At 36.6% G+C, this 14969-nt stretch overlaps 1 protein-coding gene across 1 annotated transcript; it reads right to left on the reverse strand.

Annotated features, from left to right (window-relative positions):
• Window positions 1–5968: 5968 nt before the first annotated feature.
• Window positions 5969–6728, reverse strand: LOC121235962 (late embryogenesis abundant protein At1g64065-like). Its single transcript, XM_041132425.1, has one exon. It carries the CDS (start codon window positions 6616–6618, stop codon window positions 5983–5985), a length of 636 nt encoding a protein of 211 aa, XP_040988359.1. The 5' UTR covers window positions 6619–6728; the 3' UTR covers window positions 5969–5982.
• Between the last annotated feature and the right edge of the window lie 8241 nt (window positions 6729–14969).

Below are 14969 nucleotides of genomic sequence, written 5' to 3' on the forward strand. Positions count from 1 at the left end.
CATCCTGCCGTAGAACAACCGAAAAGCGAACTGATTGCTTTCTTAGCAGCTATGTTAAGGTTCGGGAATCATACATCCCTTATCTGTGAGTCGAGAAAGCCATAGAATAGATCGACCCAGTTCCCGTTCTTTTCCGGTGCACTCGCTTTATATCTCCGACACACAAGGAAGGACGCGGTGGGAAGGAAGCAGCCCTAGCCTCTGTCCGGCCGATCATTCCGCTGGAGGAAAAGAAAGCAGCCTCTCTAAACTTCTTACAGGACGTAGTAACTACCTACCCTAATGAGGATATAAAAAGTCTAGTTTAAATGCGTAAGAGAGCCCTTCAGGAACTATCAAAGAGAAGGAAAAGGTTGATAAAGATAGGTTGCTGCTGTTGATCTCTCCTAGGTAGAAGAATACACAAGGCTGGGCCTAGATCAGAAGGCGCAGATATTGGTTGGATGATGGATTGCTGTATGCCTGAGATGCCCAGACCTTGCGTCTTCCTTGTGGTGGGGGACTGCGGCAAGATTTTTGGAGGCAGACACATGACCCTCAACGGGCTGGACATCCGGGAATTGAACGAATGCTGGCATTGTTGACAATCTTGTCTTACTGGCCTATGTCAATTTGGCCGAGATCTTGCTACCTTTCCCTCTCCTGCACCTGGGACTCTATTTACTGCGCTTTGATCTGCCGATGATGATTTAGCCAAGTGCTTTGCTGCCACTTCTGAAGCTAGGGTAAAGGGGAGAACTGTTTGATCATGAAGTTGTTGACTGGGAAGCATTATAACCAAGTAGCATTGAAGCAAACTATTGAGAAAATCTGAAAGCCAGTGAAAAGTGTCAAGTATCATCATGATCTCAGTTCTGTGTTTACTCTTGTTGAGTTTGAGGATACTCGTGATAAGTCCAAAGTGTTGCGTGAGGGGTCTTGGACTTTTGATAAAAAAAACTGGTACTTGTGAAGGAGTTTGATGGTATGATGCAAATTAATAGTCTTGAAATTCTTCATGCATCGTTTTAGGTACGTATCTATGATCTACGTTTGCTGGCACATAATCTGTATATAGGTAATCTGAATGGATGAATGTTGGGAGATGTGTTGGAAGTTGATTTGGATAAGGGAGAGATTTTGTGGGGGAGTATAGGAGGGTAAGAGTCAAAATGGATATTTCAAAACCTCTGCAACCCAGGAAAAAAATGAGTTTATGTGTGGGGGGGGGGGGTGAGGTAGAATTCTTGTTGGGTTTGTTTCTCTTATGAGAGGTTGCCAGATTTTGTTTTACATGTGGCATTTTGGGGCATTCCCAACGTGATGGTGAAGAAGCTCAACCTGCACATTTGAGTTCATCATGTCTTCCTTATGGTGTTTGGTTACGTGTGGGACAAATTGGCGAGGAGGGAAATTAGGTTTAGAGGCTCGCCCTCCTGGGATGCATAGGAATGTCGAGCCACTGCAAGCAGCAGTGGTGGTGGGATCTTCGGCAAGCAGTAAAGATGGGCCTCAAATCTGTTGCAATCCATGGATAACTATTTTGGAATTGAAGTTGGGATTCTGGGCACGCAACTGATGAAGTGGGAGGGGAGTCAAATACGGGGACCAATCCTATTGAAGGAGGTGAGAATTCCGGGAATCTAGGGGTTAAGGTTTATCAGCAAGAGACATTAATGTCGATGGAGAAAAAAGTGGAAATGGTTGAGGGGGAGCAGTTTTCATTAATAACGGATTTACAAATTGAGGGAGAAGGGCTTTTAATTGAAGTCTCGATCGTAGATGAAGTGGTATGGGTTTGGGCTAAAAAACTTGTGAGCCCATTACAATTTCTAACACTCAAAGTCTATTAAGCCGTTCACGAGGAAAACAATGGCTATATGAGGAAGGGGTTACAGGGAAATCTTGTTACTCGAGGAAGGAAGAGGAAGGGCTCAAGTGTGGTTGAAGATGAAGATCACATGAGTAAGAAGACTCATGTGGTGCAACTCATTCAAACAAAGATATTGGTGGTGGCTATTGAACAACCCCGCCGGATATCATGAAACTCTTCAGTTGGAAGTCTCGTGGGCTTGGGAACCCACAAGGCATTCATACGCTTCGTGATTTGATCATGGAGGAAGCTCCCAAGGTACTTTTCTTACAAGATACTTGTTTACATGCTCGTCAATGGGATTACTCAAAGTTTAAGGTTGGTTTTTGAAACTGTTTTGTAGTGGATTGTGTGGATTTTAGTGGGGGTTTGGCTTTGTTATGGCATGATGAATTGGATTTATAAATTATTAGTTACTCTAAACATCATGTACAAGCTAAAATTAAGGTGAATAATGTGGAGGGTGGGAAGATTTTGATCATGGGTGTCTATGGTCACCCTGATTCAGGGCATAGGGATGAAGTATGGGGTTTAATTAGAGATTTGGACCCTCAAGAGGGGAGGCCATGAGTGGTGTTTAGGGATTTTAATGAAATCCTTCATCAATCTGAGAAGTGTGGGGGATGGGGTAGAAGTGAAGTAAAATTGGAAGATTTTAGATCTGTTTTAACAGATTATGGACTTTGAGATGTGGGATTTTTAGGAGTTCCAATTACTTGGAATAATAAAAGAGAAGGGGATGAAAATATAAGTGAAAGACTGGATCACTTTCTTGCAAATTCGAGACAGTGTGATGTTTTTCCAAGTTTAAGGGCGTAGCATGGGGTGGCTTCCTACTTAGATCATGTGCCTTTGTGGATGGATACTCATGGGGCACTTGTTAGAAGAGGTGGAGAGAAGATGTTCATGTTTGAAGTAATGTGGTTAGGGGATTATGAGTATGCTAATATTGTGGAGAAGAATTGGAGTAGAGTGAATGACTCCAGTTCAATTGGAGAGTTGATGGGTTGTATTTCAAGTTGTGCATTTGATCTTAAAAAGGAATCAAAGCTCTTTTAGGAATGTGCAGAAGGAGTTATCTTCTGCAAAGATGAGATTGAAGAGGATTCAAGAAGATGATCCACCCTGTCATAAACTTCCAGATCATAAACAGGCTTCTGAAGATGTTCAGAAGTGGTTGGAGAGGGATGAAGTCATATGTAAGAAAAGGTCAAGGGTTATGTGGCTTAGAGAGGGAGATTGCAATTTATAGTATTTTCATTCAAAGGCAACTGTTAGAAGAAGAAAAAATAGAACTTTACAACTTAAGGATGAAGCTGGGTATTGGAAACAAGGAAAGCAGATGGATGATTTGATTATAGATTTTTTTCAGGACTTTGTTTACTACTGCAGATCAAGTAGAAATGGAGGAAGTATTGTCAGGGGTCGAGGTAAAAGTCATTGAGCAGATGAATGAGAGCTTAACTAAACCTTATGTTGATGAGGAGGTGGAAGTGACAATCAAACAAATGCATCCTTCTAAGGCAGTAGGACTAGATGGGATGTCTCCTCTATCAAAAGCATTGGAGGGTGCTTGGTATATCTGTAACTGATTCAGTGTTGTTTGCTTTAAATAATGGGGATTTTCCTAGGGAGTAATATAACATGTTTATCACTTTAATCCCTAAGAAGTCTGATCCTGCAAAAGTAGTTGATTTTAGACCTATTAGTCTATGCAATGTGCTTTATAAAATTTTTTCAAAAGTCCTTGCTAATAGGCTCAAACAAGTCTTATTTGTGGTTATCTTTGAATCCCAATGTGCTTTTGTCCCTGGTAGGCAAATTAATGATAATGTTTTAATTGTCTATGAGTTATTACATTATCTTAGAAATAAGAGGTATGACAAGAGGGGTTTTATGTCTCTCAAACTTGATATAAGTTAGACATATGATAGGGTCGAGTGGATGTTTTTGGAGAGGATGATGGGTGCTCTTGGTTTAGTTTGATCAATTTAGTCATGAAGTGTGTAAGTACAGTATCTTTTTCAGTGCTTGTGAATGGAAGTCCTAAATGTCTTATTGTACCGAGTAGAGGGTTAAGGCAAGGAGACCTTTTATCTTCTTACTTGTTCTTTTTATGTACGGAAGGACTTATTACTTTATTAAAGAAGAGTGCTTGTCAGGGTGAAGTGGAAGGTATTAAAATTTATAAAAGAGCTCCTAAAGTTAATCATTTATTGTTTGCGGATGACAACGTGATTTTTTGTAAGACTGATGTGAGTACTAATGAAAAGATCCATTCTCTTTTGAATAAATATGAGAAAGCTTTGGGCCAATGTATTAATAAGGAAAATACTTCTATGGTCTTTAGTAAAAATGTTCAAGCGGATGAGAGAGTAGAAATAATATAGCTTTGGGGTGGGAGTCATACTCAATAGTATGACAAGTATTTGGGTTTGCCATCGATGGTGGGAAGATTAAAACAAAGAGCTTTTTCTAGTATTTAATAGAAATTGTGGCAGAAACTTTAGATTTGGAAGGGCAATCTGTTATATCAAGGAGGTAGGGAAGTACTTCTTAAAGCTATAGCTATGTCCATTCCTATAGACGCTATGAGCTGTTTCATGCTTCCTAATTCTTTGTGCCATGAATTAGAAATGATGATGACTTATTTTTTGTGGGGGAATCCACCTCAGGGAGGAAGATACATTGGGTTAGATAGGAAAGGCTTTGTGATTCAAAGTTTAGAGGTGGAATGGATTTGAAAAATCTTAGAATCTTTAAGCCCTTTTAGTTAAACAGGGATGGAGGCATCTGAATAATTTGGGGGGGGGGGGGGGGGGGGGGGGGTCTTTGCTGTATAGAATGTATAAAGCCAGATATTTTTCCAAAACTTCTTTGTTTGATGTAACAATGGGCATAAACTCTTCTTATATTTGACAAGGGATTTTCAAGGCTTTAAGGAATTTGAAGACAGGGTGTAAATGGCGTGTGGGAAATTGGAGTGGTGTAAGAGTTCTTATGGATCCCTAGTTCTTGGATTCTAGAAGTTAGTGCAGAAGAAGTTCAAGTGTTTGCTCAAGGGCATGATGAGAATCTTAACATTCAAGATTTGATTGATGTTGATACAGGTTGGTGGAATGTAGAAGTATTGAGAGCTCTCTTTAATCCAAGGATTGTGAATCATATTTTAAAGCTGAATGTGTCTTTAATTGCAAAGTATGCTTTGTTTTGGGTTCCAGAAAAAAGTAGTATTTATTCTGTTAAAAGTGTTTATAAGCTGTTTTTACAATTAGATGGGCAGAATTTGGGGAGAGTTCGAGGGAGAGATTAGTTAAATCTTTCTGGAAGTGTCTTTGACAGTTAAAGATTACAAAGAAATTGAAGATTTTTGCTTGGAAAGCATGCCTAGATAATCTGCCAACTTATCAGAATTTGAAAAAGGCAAAGGTTTTGTTGGATGATACTTGTGTGTTTTGCAGTAGGGGCCAATGAGGATGTTGCTCATGCTTTGTTTTATTGTTTTGATGTGGCAAATTCTTGGTTACAACACTTGCCAATGATGGAAAATATGGAATTTGGGTTGTCTTTTTGGGAGTTGGCAGTTATTACAAGGGAGAGGGGATCCGAGGAAGCTTTAGCTAATTTTATCTCTATTGCTTGGGGATTATGATATAGAAGGAATCAACTATTTATGAGAATATTTCTCATGATACTAAATCTGTGATCTGTTATGCTTTGTCTTTGTAGCTGAGTATAAACATGTACATGTTTTTTATGCCTGCAGTAAGGATATTAAAAAAGTGGTCAGTTGGGCAAATCCTCCAGGTGATTATTAAAAGACGAATGTAGATGGAGCAATTTTCTTTGATCAACAGAAAACTGGTATTGGCGTTATAGTCAGAAAGCGATTCTGACCAATCATTCACTGTTCTTATATATATAACTTTCACTCATACGCGCACTAATTCACTGACCTCTATATATTTATATCTTTCACTGTTCTTATATATATTGATGTATAAACGAATGAAAGAATGAATCTCATGTCCTCGAAATTAATTTCTGACAAGAAAACTAACACCATAATACATTAAATATATATATATATATATAAAAAAAAAGAGATTAGCTTTTTCTCAATCATCGCATTATTTGCATCTTAAATCCTTGCTCGTGCCGCTTGCCAAATTAAGAGTCATGGTGCAATTCAGTTCTGCAGACTTTATCTTCTCTATAATCTTCACTGAGCGAAGTGTACCACGAAACTTGGCATAGCTGCTGAGCTCTAACATCCCTGAACCAATATCACTGCTGAGATCAGTATCGGATGGCTTGTTGTGTGACCTCACATCCACCGTCAGATTCAATTTCATAGTTTCTCTGGCATCGACGAATCCATGCCCTATATTCTTCTTACCAACAGTCACGCCTCTATGTTTCACATAGGCAAGACCATTCTCAAACTCGAACTGCCCGAAATTCATGTTCTTAATAGTCATCTCAAGAACCATAGTTGCGTTAAACGAGGGAGATTTCTGAACGCCATACCTCAGGTTCTTGAACGTGACCGACGTGAGTTTCACATCCAGACTTCTGATACGCAAAACGGTCAACGCAAAAATCAAGAGGATGATGCTCAGGATGACTATTGCGGCAAGAACACACACCGGGCATTTACTACTCCGCGCCGCCCGACTTTTTTGTTCACGTTTGAGGGCGGCGAACTCCAAGTCTCTTCGAAGATGAAATCCGGACGGGGAGTTAGCGTAAAGCCCTTCTGTCATGGTTCGAGGGACGTTGAAAGCAGATCACTAGGGCCGGGCGGCTAGGGTTTTTCGTTTGGAAATTTTGGTGTGGAAGTTCTAAAACCTGTGGTTTGAAGTAGTGGTGGGAAAGGTGAATTAAAGGGGTCAATAATGAAGTGGCAATAGGATAATTATATAGCACACGATAGGGCAATAACCGTCAGCTTGAAGTGTAAAGGTTTTTTGCGTGTGAGTGAAGTCTGTCGTCACCGTGTTATTCTTGGAATTGTTTGCGTGTCGGTGTGCGGAATTAAGCTTTTACACCCCCTTTTCCAGGACATAATAATTAATATAGTATGTAATATAAATTATAATATGTATATGATTCGGCTTAATTAGATCCAGTTATTTTATAAGAATAAATATATATTTTTTAATCCAAATATAACTTAAAAAGAAAGGAATTTATAAGGACATGCCGCTTTCATTAACCTGTTGCAATCTGGCGGCCGATTGATCGATGATGAGTTTACTTGGTCATATATGTAAGTGAACGTGGTGCATTATTCCTGGCGAGTGGCGATCGAGATGTTTGGAACTTACAGATCTATATACCTACCTTATATTAGCTTGCATGATATAATTTGAGATCTGAATATAGTTTGTTTTTTGTGTAGTCGGCAACGTGCATTTTTTTTTTTACAAGAATGGAATGCTAAAGCTAGGTATCATCATGCATGTGTTTTGGTGTTTTCTGATTTTTTTTTCGGGGATTTTTTTATTATAAGAGTTTGATATATTATAATATATATTTTTGGAGACTCCATTTGGACATCGATCCTTCAGGAGATAAATGTCACACGACTGCAAGGTATTAATTGGTGTTTCCCATGTCGTCTACCTACGTACTCATGATATGATCAGGCCGTTTAGGCGCTAGCTAGCTCGTGATCAGAGACGTATGCGTTTACCTTGCGGCCTTTAGCGGGACATCTTTATCTACTTCATGATGCAATACTTATTATGAGTTCAAAACACAACACAAACTGTGCAAAAAAAAAAAAAAAAAAAAAAAACATAAAATTTATTCTGAATATATATATATATATATTTATATATATAGCTAATATATTGTAGTAGTTATCCTCTAATCCTATCGGAATTCTATTTTGGTCCAATAAAGGAAATTAAATTTCATAGTAATAAATAAAACAAAACTTCTTCATATATATATGGTATATATGATTGAAAACCAACAACTATTTTTGTAAATCATGATAGACTTTACATCGATCGGTCGGTTTTCCTATGAAATTTGAGACAATCTACGTGGAATATCCTATTTAAACTGACAGTAATTTTCCAGCAACATAATATTTTCAACCTAACACGACAGCGTACACCACTGGAGGTATCTTAATTTACGGCTGGAAAACTTAATTTTCTTTTGACGTTGAACCGTTTTATAACCTTCGCTTTTGTACGTTGAAGAATTGTACTTCATGAGTCCTTGAAAATACTCCAATATAGTCATGAATATAAATTATTTCGAAGTTATCATTTTTTTCTCCTAAAGTCAGGAACCACGTGGCCATGCATGGAGGCTATGGAAGTACGTGTATGATCAGCAAATCTTGTACGTCGACCAATCAATGTGTTTAGAAGTGAAAATCTTGATCATAAAGCTGGTGATCAAGTAATTGCTTTAATCATTGATCACGACGAGTCACGTTCTATGTATAACAATATCACTGATCACGTTAATGTTGCAAACTTGCAGCTGAATGCCTCTTAACATTGTTGTATTTTTAATTGTAGCTGTCTTTTTAGTGGCGGGAATTCATGTCTCATGATGCTAAGTTGAAAGATTTAACGTTGATAGTGCTGGACAACTTAGATCAGCATCAGTATAGTAGAAATGGATGAAAATTGTTCAAATTGTGGTAATGTCAGTATTTTGATCATAACTTTAGTTACATGCATATAAATCCCATTTTGGAAAGTTCTTTTCAGCGCACACGTTATGGCCACCAAGTGATACCTGGTGGTCTCTATTTCGATCTTGAAATTAATTGTTTCTCCTCTAAATCATGCTCAATTTAAGTTATTTTTTCTTTTATAGAATTATTTCGCTGTCACTTTTAAAAATGATTCTTATAATTGTACGTTCGAGCTATATTTTTTGCAAGATTCTTATTTAATTATGAATTTTATTTTTATGCAATACTTGAGATTTTGCTCTTTCATGCAAAATTCTCAAAATCTCAAATTTTCTTAGCTATTTTAGCCCGCTTGTGTGTTTCAAAACCAGTTTAAACTTTTATCGAATAAATCTTTTCTCAGAGTTTTCTCGCTCTCTGTTTTGCATATTTTCTCCATCTCAATCACTAAATACTAATGGTTAATTAACCGTCAGACTAATTATTATTTTGTCCGCCGGCATGATCACTTTTCCACCCAAAATCCCACTCTGCTCATGCATGTCATGCTAACTTTCCCCATTGCATCTTGAATATGTGATGTCTTCCTTTTCTTGGATTATGTCAAATGTTCATTAACGAAAAGATCACACGTACAAAATCAAGGAGACATATTTACCATACTCATGAGTTGTATAAATAAGACGTAAAAAATTGTAATAAGCATATATACTATCAAGCAACTCAAATACACAAAAGACACCTCATTCGGACTTGAATAGAATAGGTTCGGACGTATAAATGAATAATCAATATTCTCATGTAAATGTAACAGTATACTTGAACAATATAAACCGTGTATAATAATTTGCCTCATATATATATATATATATATATATATATATATATTTATAGTAATGAGAAACCAACAACCCAATTACTATTTTTTATACATCTATTTAGTAAAAAAATATTTTTAAAAAAATCTTTGAAATTATAAAAATATTATTTTATTAAAAATTAGGAATTAATTAGATTAATGCAAGATATAAGCCTTAAATACATAAATTTTACACAAGGTTTTTTTTTTTTTTTTTTTTTTAAGTGAACTCCAAAAAAAATCACGTTTCTTTTCCATGCGATCAAATTTTTTTTTTTGAAACTTAGTGACCTTCATAATTGCATCAAACTACTCTATGGCCTTCAGCCATTACAAGAGACAATATACATGGATTTATATGATCAATGTCTATAATTCCAGTACACAAAGAAACAACATGCTAAGTCAGTTAGTGTGCCACCTTGTTTACATCCCTTTTGGCATGTGTTATTCCCCATCTTGCATCAGCCAATGTAGTTTTGACATGCATCATCCACTAGGCAGCAAAGCATCCTATGTTGTTGTTTGTGTTGTCTCATAGCATTCACAACCTGACTTGAATCTCCTTCAAACAAAACATTTTGCAAACTCATTTCTTTATACAAAATTGTAGTTGAAACTAGTCCTCTAGCTTCTGCAAGACCTAGGTTGTGAACAAAAGGATAGAGGCTACATTAAACTAACCAGTACATCCCCATCATTGTCTCTTATCACCACTCCAACTCCTATCTTATTACCTGCCTCTCTAACAACTACATCCCAGTTCATTTTGAGCCAATTTGGTGGTGGAGCTTCCCAAGTTGTATTCACCTGTTGATTTGACATTAGTCTTGAACTATATTTCTGTCTTTGTGCTTGTTGGAACTCTTCATGTGCTTGTGTAGCTCGATTTAATAGAATTGAGGGAGGTAAAAAACTACCTTCAAATATCATTTTACTTCTTCTAGCCCACATTGATCTTGCTATCTCTGCAAATAGACTAATATCCGTTTGGCCTATTCTTTGAAGCACTTGCATAAATATACACCCAAAGTCATCCTTTGTAATTGAAGCTTTTTGAAGTTTCCTGCTTACTAGCAATCATACATAGATGGACATGTCCAGAGGAGGTGGCTCGGGGTTTCATTTGATATCTGGAAAATTGAACATAAAGGTTCTATGGTGATTTTCTTTTGTATCAATTATGTTTGGTAGGTAGAGCATCATTACATGCACGCCATATGAAAACTTTTTTAGCATTTGTAGTCTGCATGTTCCAAATCTATTTTCACAACTCTCTATGATCTTCCCTTTTTTAGGATTCCCCTTTATTGATTTATTGTTTCTGTTTATAAAGATGGTAGTCACTCTTTATCGAGAAGCATCCATTCAAAGTGTCTTTCTAAACCAGTTTATCTTCAGAAGCTGTCTATGTAACATGTATCTTTAAAATTTCCATCACCTCTTCTTCATAGAAAATCTCTTTTAAAAGCTGTATATTCCACCACTCAGTTTGATGATCAATTAAATCTGCTACAATTGCAGATGATGGAAGTACTTTCACAGGTGATTGAATGGTAATGATCTTGCCCTTAGTATCCATTTGTCTCGCCATACTTTTATTTTTTTTCCATTTCCAACTCGTCATATGATGGCTTCCTTAATGATATTAATTGATGAACATATACTTCTCCATGTAAAGGATGGCCTTAATCTTGGTTTAGTTTGTAGAATAGAAGTATGAGGAAAGTAAGTTACCTTGAATATTCTGGCTGCAAGTGATGTTGGATTAGTGAGTATCCTCCAAACTTGTTTAGTCAAAAAAGCTGAATTGAAACTCACTAAATCTCTAAATCCAAACCCACCATTTGTTTTACTATTATTCAAATTGTCCCAGCTTTTCCAGTGGAGCTTGCCAGCTTTATCTCAAAATCCCCACCAAAAGTTTGACATCATAGTATTGAGCTTATTGCACAGGAACTTTGGTAATAAAAACACACTCATACTATATGTAGGTATGGCTTGGATAACAGCCTTAATCAATATTTCATTTCCAGCCTGTGAAAGGAATTTAGTCTTCTAATTTTCTATTCTTTTGCTCACTTTTTCACCTATTCTTTGGAAAGCTCTGATTTTAGACTTGCCTATAAGAGATGACAGTCCCAAGTATTTCTCCATATTAGAAGAAGCTCTTAACCCAGCTACTTGCATGATATAATTCCTTGTTGGTTGCTTGGTGTTCTTGCTAAAAAACAAAGAAGTCTTCTCCTTATTAAGCTTCTGTCCAGAGGCCTTCTCATAGCAGTTGAGAATCTGGTTTAAACAAACCCACTCTTACATACTTGCCTGACAAAAAAAAAAGGCTATCATCAGCAAAGAACAAATAATTCATGCTAATATTTCCCCTTGCTAGTGGAACCCTGTGATTAGTCCTTTCTGTCTTGCCTCTTGAAGTTGTACAGTTAACACTTCAGCGCAAATAATGAATAAAAAAGGTGATAGGGGACATCATTGTCTTAATCCACTTGTAGGTTGAAAATTTCTTAAGGAGCCCCATTGAGTAAAACTGAGAAAGAAGAGGATGTTATACATCTTTGAATAAGCTCAGTCCACTTTGCATCAAACCTCACCTTAAGAATGGTTTTTTTGAGAAATTTACATTCTATTATATCATAAGCCTTGCTCATATGCAATTTCAGTACCATATAATCCTTTTGTCCATGTAGCTTTGTTCTCATTGTGCAAGGTGTTTCAAATGCAGCCAATATATTATCAAAAATTAAGTGCCTAGGAACAAAGCCACACTGGTTTTGTGAGATGATTGAAGGAAGAATCTGCTTCAAGCGATTGGCCAACAATTTAGTGATGATTTTGTAGAGAATATTACATAGACTTATTGGTCTATACTTAGTAATGTTCACTGGATTGTTGTGCTTTGGTATGATCACTAGGTATGTAAAATTTATAGCTGCCATATCTTGCTCTAAGTTTAGAAAAGAAAGAATAGTTTCACATACCTCATCTCACACCACAGACCAGTATTTTTTATAAAAATATGCTTTATACCCATCTGGACCAGGTGCTTTGTATGGACCCATTTGGAAGACTGCGTCCTCAATCTCCTCTTTTGGCAGTTGCATTGAAAGAAGTCTCTATGTTACAAGGCTCAGAGGTTGTAAACAAACCTCTATAATATTGTGTAAAGGCTTTCCCAATTTGCCTAGGATATGAAATACTCACTCCATTCTCATCAGCTATTCTTGAAATGGTATTCCTTTTCTTTTTTTAACTTGCACATAGGTGATAGTATTTTGTATTTCTATCCCCTTGTTGAAGCCATGCCACCTTAGCTCTTTGTTTTCATTTCAAATGCTCTCTTTCTAGCAGACCATTAATGTTCTGTTGTAGTTTTTTGACTTGCTTGTGCATGCAGAACTCTATTCTCAAAGTGAACATCCATTGTGATGGATGTAAGCAGAAAGTGAAGAAAATTTAGCTCATCAGTAATTCCAAAGATTGGCTCTTTATTAGGGCTTCTTGAGTGGTTTGTCTGAAACTTTCTGTCAAGCTACCTTTCTTTTGCCTAGATTAGCATGGACAGAATTCAAATTAGTTCATTTAACATGGATTTCCAAAGTTTAATCATGCTTTATAGTTTTAACAGGTGCATTCTGCACTTATTTCGGATATGTTTGGAATTTTTGTTTTTGTCAAATAAGATCTACATCTGGGCTACTTTTTGATAGTTTCTTTTCCTATTTCTTAACAAGAGTGATATGATGGAGTCATGACTATTTGGAGCTTTTTGGCATGTCTTTTCTGCTTTTGGCTTTGTGCATAAAATTGCTACCTTTGAAAAGGTTGCAAGTTTCCAGGTGTGGTGCCAGCTGCAGTCTATCTCTTTTTAAATTTCATTTGTATTGCGATATCCTCATACTTTTATGGCATTTGGTGGGCATTAATCCAGTTCAGCAATGCTGAGATTGCATCTGCAGCTAGGAATGCCTTAAATGAAAGAAGCATACCCAGGTATGCCCTGTTGTCATCCCCTCGGCACCTTTGGGCTTTGGTAAGCTTGGGAGTTTTCAAATCGTGTTTTGATGGTTTACATACAGGTATTTGCTTCCAAAGCATGCCAATTCATGTCACTTGCGTATTTCATATTCGGCACACACTAATTTGAACATTAAATTCAAGTCTCACAGAAGCAGGTAATAATAGAATCCATATATTCTGTAATCTGTTTCCTTAAAAAAGAGCTTTCGTGTTGAAAATGGTGCTTACTCAAATCTTTTGTATTTGCACTGGTAGGAATATTGATTTTAACTTTTTAATTAAGCTAATCTTTTTCTGCACTTTTTGTCATCTAGGGGTTAGTGAAGCCTGGTAGGCAGAACACAGATGTGTTGTCGTGGCCACTTAGTAATTCCCTCAATCTTTGATAATAGTTTATGCATTTGTTGATGTCATTCTAGTAAGAGTTTATTATTTATTGTCGTGGAGCATTAGTGCAACCATTGCTTCTTTATGCAATCAAATGTGATCATCTCAGGCAGTCAATCCTAAGCAATTCTAATTGCAACATGATGGCATGTTAGATAATTGAAGGAGAATTGTAATTTTGTCTTGTTACATACCATCATTGTGATCCTTCACTCTTACCAGTCTCACTGGAAATCGTAAAGCATTTTCCCACATATTCTTTCAGTGTGCTTTGAGAGTTGACTGAAATTAAATATAGTATTTTAATACTCTTTTGCTGTTGAATTTTCATAACATGATATGCTCTTTTTTAGTTACTTATATTTTATTGGAAATCGGGTGTAACTTCTTGTACTCTCTTTATTTTGTTGTGAAGTACTTATAAAAAATTTGATGAAAACTAAAACAGATTACTCTTTCTGTTTCAGAAAAAATTTAACTTGGGTTTCTACTTTGTTGCCTTTATTCTTATTAAGCTTTGAAGTTCTTTTTGAGTAGAAAGTTAGTTTGGCCAAATCCGAGTTGGTTCTTGTTGGTGGTGTTTCTAATGTGGATGGTGTGGCTAGCATCCTCTTTGCTCATGAAGTACTTTGGCTTATGGGTGCCTCTTTCAAGGCCAAGTCTATTTTGGATGCATGGGATGATTGAGCAGATTGAATGTCAATTGTCTGGTTGGAAGATGATATATTTATCTAAAGGTTTGGAGTTAACTTTCTTTAATAGTACTCTTTTTAATCTTCCTTCAAACTTTCTATCCCAGTTTACCCTTTCCACTAGTTTGGCCTATTCATTTGATGTTGATGCAGGTGTAGAAGCAATGTTTGCTGATTTAGGTCACTTCTTTGTATGTGTCATACATGTTTATTTCTGCACTACATCAAATCATTTTTTTCTTGGAGAATAAATTCAGGTATTTGTTTTACAATAGACTCCTTATAAATAATCCATACTATTTATCCAGATTGTCTTTACTTGTGGGGTATTTCCCTGTCTTCTTCTTGCTTATAGGAGCCAAGCTGCTTTTCTGATGAGATATCCAGGTATGCCCTGTTTAAAAACTGCAACCCATTGAGTGAAAGTGTTAAGATTAGTTGGGGCTATTTTGCATGAATGGGTTATACACTTTACAG

The sequence above is a fragment of the Juglans microcarpa x Juglans regia genome, chromosome 6D (genome assembly GCF_004785595.1).
Source record: "Juglans microcarpa x Juglans regia isolate MS1-56 chromosome 6D, Jm3101_v1.0, whole genome shotgun sequence".
Lineage (NCBI taxonomy): Eukaryota > Viridiplantae > Streptophyta > Magnoliopsida > Fagales > Juglandaceae > Juglans > Juglans microcarpa x Juglans regia.

Bases quoted from the DNA above. Each gene is read 5' to 3' on its own strand.
- LOC121235962 (XM_041132425.1), bottom strand. From the start codon at position 6,618: ATGACAGAAGGGCTTTACGCTAACTCCCCGTCCGGATTTCATCTTCGA.